Raw genomic sequence first — 10000 nt, 5'->3', positions numbered from 1 at the left:
TCGTGTGTCAAATGAGTAATTGTTAGATATCCAATAACTGTTTATCAGAAAATAAATATATTTTCTAGACTCTTATCTAAAGGGACGGAAATCCGTATATACTAAGTACTTGTAAATCCATATGTAGAGTATCGTCGATTTTCTGCATTCTTTATTTGATGAAATGTTATGAAAACATCTTAATGTTATGCCAGGTTCTTAAAACAAATTATTCAAAAGTAGATGTAAAACCTGTAGTTACAATAAATATACCTGAGCATTTTTTCATAAACAAAACCTCTTTTTGTTACAGAGCCTCTCATTCTACCAAATTAGGGTAAAAAGTTAAATACACATGAATGATCTTCAAACATTTTATTCAATTGAATGATACTGAAATAATTTCGTAATTTGTGGAATAAAACTTAAAATCTTGACACCTCCATTATACACCAAACCACGAGACTAAAAGCCAAAGAATCATTATTATTAACAATAATAAAGGAGTCTCATCTGTCATCATCTGTGGATCAGCAGTCAAGAAGTTCCTCAACAGCAGAGGTTCCAGCGCTTGCAGCAGGCGCCGCGGCGAACGAAGGGCAGGCGGTCGCAGCTCTGGCACATCTCAGCTGTGGATGTTTTGCGTTTGTTGTTAGTATGGTTAATTGGTATTTTTTATGCTCATGAATGATATTTATTGAATGTTGCGTTTCAGTATTGGGAGTGTGTGTTCTGTTATTCCTTTGCTTATTTGCTGGATTAGGTAAGTGATATATCCATTCACTCATTCATTTTTACATAGGTGCGAATGTTGTGCCTATGAAATATCTAAATTTATTTCATATTGCTATATTTTTCGTTAATAACATTGTACTAATTATAGTGCCAATAATGGTAACGATATTGACATCATTAAAAAAGAAAATCCCTAAAGCTCAAGGAAGGGGAAAATAACTACTGGATTCCCTGTTGGCTGAGCACACACGCAGGGGCGGGTCCAGAGAATTTTCTGGTGGGGGGCACAGGGGGTAACAACAATAAATCTGGGGGAGGGGCAAAAGTAACAAAATTAAGGCTGCCCACTTCAATAATTATATTGTACAGTTACACATTGTTTCTTTTATCTTGCTTTTCTTGGCCACATTAAATCTGTTTTGCTTCCGTCTTAACGTACAGCGTCGGTATGCAGGGATTGACATTACGACGAGTCAATGGCCACTGGGGGGAGGGGGCACACGGGGTGGCCAATCAGATTGCAGGGAGCGGTGCCCCTCGTGCCGCCATGGAAGCCCCGCCTCTGCACACATGGAGCCATCTATGTGTAAATACATTCCAAAAAACAAGACTACTTTAAACATTACCCTCCCACCCCACAAATAAAAATTCTGCGTCTACTGCCTACTGCATTTAGATCGGAGACAACTTTCGCTCCAAACTCACCTTCGCCCTGAGGCACATGGAGAGGCCAAGGATTAGGACGCTGGAAGGATGGGACTGGAGGACGAGCAAAGGGCCTCGTCTGCTGAAGATCCTGTGGCAGTTCTTCTGGCAGAGTTGCCACTCTGAGCGGGCGGGCCAGAGGCTTTGTCTGCTTGTCGAAGGATGGGTATCGGGGCTGGATCTGAGGTCGCTGGAAGGAAGGGACGTCGGGGCGGATGAAAGGTCTTGTCTGCTTCCTTGAGCCTTGAAGATCCTCGGGGAGCTCAGCAGGAAGTGTGTCTACTCCTGCTGGACGAGGAAAGGGTCTTGTCTGCTTGAGATCCTGTGGCAGCTCTGCTGGCAGAGTTTGAACTCCCACTGGACGGGGAAAAGGCTTCGTCTGCTCGAGAGAGGACGGGCGACCAAAAGGCCTGGTCTGCCGCAGGTCGTCAGGCAGAAGAGCCGGCAGGGTGCGCACGCCCTCATGGCCAGGGCGGGGCAGAGGACGCAGCACTCCGGCCAGAGGCCGGAGTGTTGCTCGTAAGGGAGCGACGCACAGCGCGGCGACCAAGGCCACGACACAAACCGCCTTCATGACTGCTCTCCTGAACGAAGTGTGCGCCTGAGGAGGAACGGGCGTTGGATGGGGCGCTGAGCCGCCTGGCGCCCCTATTTAGCTGGCTGGCGGCGCAGGAGCGTGGGAAAGGCGGGCACCTCCGGCCGCGCATCCTGGATGTGTTGCGAGATGGGAAACCTGTGGATTTTGTGTACATTACATAGAAGTTTCACAAAATTTGTCTATTTCTTACAGGAATGACTAGATTTTCTTACTGCCTCACTCACAAGATGAAAGACAAAAGACTGATGCAATTTTCTTCATTATGAGAAAATTTCCTCTTAAAATTGAGTTAAATCCGTATATAGATGAACTGCAGTCATCATCATCGTTTTTGTCGTTATCATTGTAATCATGAACATGAAATTAATATATCACATCCCTTGTTCTTGTGTAATGCAGAAATCGCAGTTTCTATGAAAAAATCCAGCACATAAATATCCATAGTAAGAGACCAAAACGGAGAGAGGTTTAGATACAAAGATGAGGCAGGAATGATCTATATGGGTGCGGTGTGCATTTCCGTTCCTCCAGTACATGCACATATGGACTTGAATGTGTGTACATACATATATATGTATATTTTTGTATATACAGATGCACATACAAAATATGTATATTCATATGTATTTACAAATGCACAAATACAGAATATGTATATATATATATATATATATATATATATATATATATATATATATATATATATATATATATACATATATGCATGTGTATATATATATATATATATATGAATTATATATATATATATATATATATATATATATATATATATACATATATGCATGTGTATATATATATATATATATATGAATTATATATATATATATATATATATATATATATATATATAACTACACACACACACACACACACACACACACACACACACACACACACACACACACACACACACACACACACACACACACACACACACATATATATATGTATATATATATATATATATATATATATATATATATATATATATACACACATATTCATATATACATACATATACACGCATATAACCTATTTAGCAAGAAAAAAGTTTTTAGAGTACAATTTCAAAATACGAACAGGCAACCGATGATTATTCATTTGAAATTCTGATCACGGCCGCCTAACGAATACCTCATGTAGACCCACCTATTACGGCTGTGATGCTTTGCGGCCGTTATGGTGTGTTTATTATATTACGTTTTATCATAGGCCTTTTTCGTAGTATTTCTGAAACCCCAAGCACGTTGATACATTTTCAGATTGTGTCCTTCATGCGCATAGTCCTGGAACCTGTTGAAATATCTTTTCGTTTTGTTCGCCTCAAGGTTGACATGAAGTGGTGCATATGGAAATATACAAAAAAAAAAAAAAAAAAAAAAAAAAAAAAAAAAAAAAAAATGTTTCTGCGCCTATTTAGCAGTACACCAAACATAAATTGAATCTATATAGGAAATTGTAAATTCTGCCATGAAAGTCGCTGAAACTGATAATCGCTTTGAGTCATTTTAAACTAAAGAATTTCGAGTTGCGTGATAATCTTTTAACGGGGTTTACACAGTAGAAGAAAAAGAGTAATATATTGTGTTTAAGAAAATATTCCAAAGATTTGATTATGTGGAGAAGAAGGAAAGCCGATATTTTCATTTGTGCTCGAATTGTTCTGAGAGCCTGGCTAGGCAGCCGCTCGGCGCTTGACCATGTCTTCCACTGGGTTCTATGGAGAGCAGTTAAATTGCTGGCGGTCATCCTATTACCGTAGAAATATCGGAAATGATCACAAATCCCGTGCCATGAAAATCAAGTTCGTCATTCTCTCTTCGTCTGACTCCGATGCAGAGCAGACTGCGCAATGAGTCCGAAAAAATCCGCGAAAAGTTTGAGGGAAGCTGAAGTCGCCATGACAGTTGCTCCGGCATTCGTGTTTGAATTAAGTGGACTCCCCATATTTCGTTATGGCCGTTATCGATTTATTTAATATTTCACCTCCAATGTACCGGCCCTGCTTAATGGTGCAATGGAGATTTATTTGCTATTCCTTCGTACGTAAAGAATTGTGTGGAGTTTTTTTACTGTTAGAAGAAGAGGAAGGGCCTTGAGGACTCTTCCCGTCTTCGCAGTTTCCAGAAGGTTCGATGAACTGTTTGTGCGCTCCGTGTGAATTGAATGAGCATGATTACTCGGAATAGTTTAATTTAACGATAATTTCACAGCTTATATTCTTTTTTATGGTTAAATGTATCGATATTTCCTTGTTATGTTAGATGTATATTTTTGTATTCATATTAGGTTTCCCTTACTTCCAATACCAAATCGTCGGAATTTACCGTATGAGCAGACAGGAATAAAATTAGGCTAAACTTATATTTGGGTAAAGTCCACTTTAGAATTTAGAAATTCCAGGAAATTATTGCTAATTAGTGGCTTTTTTTCTTTCTTTTTCTTAAGGTATGTTTCAAGTTTATATATATATATATATATATATATATATATATATATATATATATGTATGTATATATATATTTTATTTTTTATCTTGTGGCATGCTTATTTTATTATTTTTCTTTTCATAATGTATTTTCTTTTTTCGATGTTTTTTTTTTCTATTTCTTAAGATTTGCTTAGTTTATTTATTTATTTATTTATATATTTTACATTATTCCTTTTCTCTTCTCAAGATATATTTCGTTTTTTCTCTCCTTTTTTCTTTGATTTTTCTTTTGTTAAGGTATGCTTATCTCTTTTATTTTCTTAAGATATGCTTAAAGTTCCGTGCTACAGATTCAAATTTCTCAATTGTGTTTGTAAATTTGACCATTAAGAACAGTTCCTTTTGGCAATGCTGAACAATGCTGATAAAAAGGCATATATTTTCATACACTAAGTTTAGATATTTTCACCTTGTATTTCATCTAAGTCATTTTGGTCATTTAAAAAACAAAGTTAAGATTGCCAAATTATATTCTCATGGCTTGTATTGATGTATTTTGCAGAGAACGAGAAGATTTGCCATAGTTTTTCCCCTGAATTGCCTTTTAGTCAGTTATATTTCATGAATTGGGTATAATAAAAACAACCATACTTTTTATGTAAACAAGACCTCTTTTTGATACAGAACTTATCACTCGATTAGAATATTAGGTTATATGTATAAAGTAAGACTAAGTATTGTTTTTATTTGTTAAATAATACTGAAATAAAGTCGTGGAGTATATATATATCATTTCATGCGTATGTATATATGGTCATGTGTGTATTGTAAAGATATTCATACATTTCGTTCTGTTTATGTTAATTAATTTTTGGGTAGTGCAGTAAAGCTTAAAATCTTGGCACTTCCATTATACACCAAACCAAGAGATGCAAAACACAAATGATCATCAATATCAACAATAATAAAAGTCACAGGATGCCATCCGTGAATTAGCAGCCAAGAAGTTCCTCAACAGCAGAGGTTCCAGCGCTTGCAGCAGGCTCCGCGGCGAACGAAGGGCAGGCGGTCGCAGCTCTGGCAGATCTCAGCTGTGGATGTCATGCGTTTGTTATTCATTTGTTCTTTCTTTTATGCTCGTGTGCTGTTTTTAACCCCTCTAAAATCTTATACACTTTACCCTAATCGATAACTTATTTCTACCTTTTCCGTCGCAATACTGAATCATAGTGCTCTATGACCTTAGATTTCTAGCACATTTATTTTCCTCACTTGTTCTCGCTTCCTCTATCTCCCAGCCTGATAGACATCCTCTCGGAACCCCCTGGCTTTTCCTACCCCTACCTTTTGACAATCTATTCTCCTTCCTCAGCCGCATAAATCTCCTCCATTTGATCTAATTCCCCTGCTCCTTAACTCCTTACTCTTCTAACAACCTTTACTTTATACTATACCCCATCAGCTCCCATTCTTAACCCCTTTTCACTACCAGACTACCATCTAGTACTGTTCAACCTCTAACTTACAAACTTCATCAACTCACTCCTAACCGTGTTTGTCACTATACATTACCATAGACATATATGACCATGGGGTCTAGTATATCATTTGTTTAACCGAAATCCCCGTTCATGTTTACTAAAATATACTCGACTGTGAATAATCTGTCTATTATATCATGTTTGTGCTATTCATTCCTTGATTTGAATACTCGTTTAATTGGCTGATCTTGACTATTTTCTTTAAGTGACAATAAAATATTCTGCGATTAATATCTACCGTATTTAGAATTGTTTGCTCCAAACTCACCTTCGCCCTGAGGCACATGGAGAGGCCAAGGATTAGGACGCTGGAAGGATGGGACTGGAGGACGAAAAAAGGGCCTCGTCTGCTGAAGATCCTGTGGCAGTTCTACTGGCAGAGTCTGAACTCCCACCGGACGAAGCAGAGGCTTCGTCTGCTTGTCGAAGGATGGGTGTCGGGGCTGGATCTGAGGACGCTGGAAGGAAGGGACGTCGGGGCGGACGAAAGGTCTTGTCTGTTTCCTTGAGCCTTGAAGATCCTCGGGGAGCTCAGCAGGAAGTGTGTTTACTCCTGCTGGACGAGGAAAGGGTCTTGTCTGCCTTATATCCTGTGTCAGTTCTTCTGGCAGAGTTGCCACTCTGAGAGGGCGGGACAGAGGCTTCGCCTGCTTGTCAAAGGATGGGTGTCGGGGCTGGATCTGAGGACGCTGGAAGGAAGGGACGTCGGGGCGGATGAAAGGTCTTGTCTGCTTCCTTGACTCTTGAAGATCTTCAGGAAGGTCCTCAGGAAGTGTGTTTACTCCTGCTGGACGAGGAAAGGGTCTTGTCTGCCTGAGATCCTGTGGCAGTTCTTCTGGCAGAGTCTGAATTCCCACCGGACGAGGCAGAGGCTTCGTCTGCTTGTCGAAGGATGGGTGTCGGGGCTGGATCTGAGGACGCTGGAAGGAAGGGATGTCGGGGCGGACGAAAGGTCTTGTCTGCTTCCTTGAGCCTTGAAGATCCTCGGGGAGCTCAGCAGGAAGTGTGTTTACTCCTGCTGGACGAGGAAAGGGTCTTGTCTGCCTGAGATCCTGTGGCAGTTCTGCTGGCAGAGTCTGAATTCCCACCGGACGAGGCAGAGGCTTCGTTTCCTTGAGGAAAGATGGGTGTCGGGGCTGGATCTGAGGTCGCTGGAAGGACGGAACGTCAGGTCGACCAAAAGGCCTGGTCTGCCTCAGGTCGTCGGGCAGAAGAGCCGGCAGAGTGCGCACGCCCTCATGGCCGGGGCGGGGCAGAGGACGCAGCACTCCGGCCGGAGGCTGCTCAGCTCGGAAGGGAGCGACGCACAGCGCGGCGACCAAGGCCACGACACAAACCGCCTTCATGACTGCTCTCTTGGACCAAGTGTGCGCCTGAGGAGGAACGGGCGTCGGATGGGGCGCTGAGCCGCCTGGCGCCCCTATTTAGCTGGCTGGCGGCGCAGGAGCGTGGGAACGGCGGGCACCTCCGGCCGCGCATCCTGGATGTGTTGCGAGATGGGAAAGCTGTGGATTTTGTGTACATTACATAGAAGTTTCACAAAATTTGTCTATTTCTTACAGGAATGACTAGATTTTCTTACTGCCTCACTCACAAGATGAAAGACAAAAGACTGATGCAATTTTCTTCATTATGAGAAAATTTCCTCTTAAAATTAAGTTAAATCCGTATATAGATGAACTACAGTCATCATCATCGTTTTTGTCGTTATCATTGTAATCATGAACATGAAATTAATATATCTTATCCCTTGTTCTTGTGTGATGCAGAAATCTCAGTTTCTGTGAAAAAATCCAGCACATAAATATCCATAGTAAGAGACCAAAACGGAGAGAGGTTTAGATACAAAGATGAGGCAGGAATGATCTATATGGGTGCGGTGTGCATTTCCGTTCCTCCAATACATGCATATATGGACTTGAATGTGTGTATATACATACATATGTATGTATATTTTTGTATATACAGATGCACATACACAATATGTATATTTATATGTATTTACAAATGCACAAATACAGAATATGTATATTCATATATACATATATGCATGTGTGTGTGTGTGTGTATATATATATGTGTATATATATATATATATATATATATATATATATATATATATATATATATATATATATATATATATATATATATATATATATATATGCGTCTATTTAGCAGTACACCAAATATAAAATGAATCTATGAAGGAAATTGTAAATTCTGCCATGAAAGTCGCTGAAACTGATAATCTTTGCGTCATTTTAAACTAAAGAATTTCGAGTTGCGTGATAATCTTTTAACGGGGTTTACACAAGTTCGCCAGGGAAACCGCATTCGTATTTTTTTCTTGAGCAAATTCCGCCTTCATTCCACTGTAGAAGAAATAAGTAATATATTGTGTTTAAGAAAATATTCCAAAGATTTGATTATGTGGAGAAGAAGGAAAGCCGATATTTTCATTGGTGCTCGAATTGTTCTGAGAGCCTGGCTAGGCAGCCGCTCGCCGCTTGACCATGTCTTCCACTGGGTTCGATGGAGAGCAGTTAAATTTCTGGCGGTCATCCTATTACCGTAGAAATATCGGAAATGATCACAAATCCCGTGCCATGAAAATCAAGTTCGTCATTCTCTCTCCGTCTGACTTCGATGCAGAGCAGACTGCGCCTTGACTCCGAAAATCGCGAAAAGTTTGAGGGAAGCTGAAGTCGCCATGACAGTTGCTCCGGCATTCGTGTTTGAATTAAGTTAATCCCAGATTTCGTTATGGCCGTTATCGATTTATTTAATATTTAACCTCCAATGTGCCGGCCCTGCTTCATGGTGCAATGGAGATTTATTTGCTATTCCTTCGTACGTAAAGAATTGTGTGGTTTGTTTACTGTTAGAAGAAGAGCAAGGGCCTTGAAGACTCTTCCCGTCTTCGCAGTTTCCAGAAGGTTCGGTGAACTATTTTTGTGCTGTATGTGAATTGAAGGAGCATGATTACTCGGAATAGTTTGATAATTTGATAATTTCACAGCTTATATATTTTTTATGGTTAAATGTATCGATATTTCCTTGTTATCATAAATGTATATTTTTGCATTTATATTAGGTTTCCCTTACTTCCAATACCAAATCGTCGGAATGTACCACTTGGGCACACAGAAATATAATTAGGATAAACTTATACTTAGGTAAAGTCCACTTTAGAATTTAGAAATTCCAGGGAAGTATTACCAGTTAGTGGCGATAGTTTTTTTTCTTTTCTTTTTTTTTCTTAAGGTATGTTTCAAGTTTTTTCACATATTTTCTTTGATTTTTTTTAAGGCATGCTAATCTTGATTTATTCTTTTTCTTTTCTGAATGTATGTTTCAAGTTTTCTCAATTTTTCTTTGATTTTTAATTTCTTAAGGTATTTGCTTAGTTTTTTTTTTCATTATTTCTTTTCTTTTCTTAAGATATGTTTCAAGTTTTTTCTCTCATTTTTTCTTTGATTTTTCTTTTCTTAAGCTTTGCTTATCTCTTTTATTTTCTTAAGGTATCCTTAAAGTTCCGTGCCATAGATTCATATTTCTCAGTTGTGTAAGTAAACTTGACGATTAAGGACAGTTAATTTTGGCAATGCAGAACTATACTTAATTTGATACAATAGATTTAGACATTTTTACCTTGTATTTCATCTAAGTCATTTTGGTCATTTGAAAAACAACAAAATTAAGATTATCATATATTTTCATAGTTCGTATTGATGTATTTTACAGAGAACGTGAAGATTTGCCATAGTTTTTCCTCTAAATTGCCTTTTAGTCTGCTATATTTTATAAATTGGTTACAATAAAAACAACCATACTTTTTATATATACAAGAGCTCTCTTTGGTACAGAACTTCTCAATTAGTTAGATTATTAGGTTATATATATATATAAGTAAGACTGATTATTATTTTTATTTGTTAAATAATACTGAAATAAAGTGGAGTATATCTCTAAATGTTTATCATTTCA

At 38.6% G+C, this 10000-nt stretch overlaps 2 protein-coding genes across 3 annotated transcripts in view; both read right to left on the bottom strand.

Annotated features, from left to right (window-relative positions):
• The window catches only part of LOC138860762 (uncharacterized), a 6252-nt gene extending 4195 nt beyond the window's left edge, over positions 1-2057 (bottom strand). Inside the window, exons 1-2 of one of the 2 annotated variants that reach the window (XM_070119005.1) lie at positions 1420-2055; positions 340-608 (exon numbers count right to left, since the gene is read on the bottom strand). In XM_070119005.1, coding sequence (XP_069975106.1) covers positions 529-608; positions 1420-1993 — 654 coding nt within the window. In that variant the 5' untranslated portion in view covers positions 1994-2055 and the 3' untranslated portion in view covers positions 340-528. Of the gene's footprint in view, positions 1-339; positions 609-1419 lie in introns of those variants that run through there. The other variant, XM_070119006.1, reaches the window with a different exon arrangement.
• Positions 2058-5198: 3141 nt separating this feature from the next.
• LOC113826286 (putative protein FAM47C) overlaps positions 5199-10000 on the bottom strand; it is a 7172-nt gene continuing 2370 nt past the window's right edge. The window contains exons 2-3 of the mRNA XM_070119004.1: positions 6279-6794; positions 5199-5560 (exon numbers count right to left, since the gene is read on the bottom strand). Of these exons, the coding sequence (XP_069975105.1) occupies positions 5481-5560; positions 6279-6794 (596 nt within the window). The 3' untranslated portion in view covers positions 5199-5480. The remainder of the gene's footprint in view (positions 5561-6278; positions 6795-10000) is intronic.

Source organism: Penaeus vannamei, chromosome 43 (genome assembly GCF_042767895.1).
Source record: "Penaeus vannamei isolate JL-2024 chromosome 43, ASM4276789v1, whole genome shotgun sequence".
Lineage (NCBI taxonomy): Eukaryota > Metazoa > Arthropoda > Malacostraca > Decapoda > Penaeidae > Penaeus > Penaeus vannamei.
The sequence above is the reverse complement of the archived record's forward strand: the minus strand, read 5'-3'. Positions and strand labels throughout refer to the sequence as shown.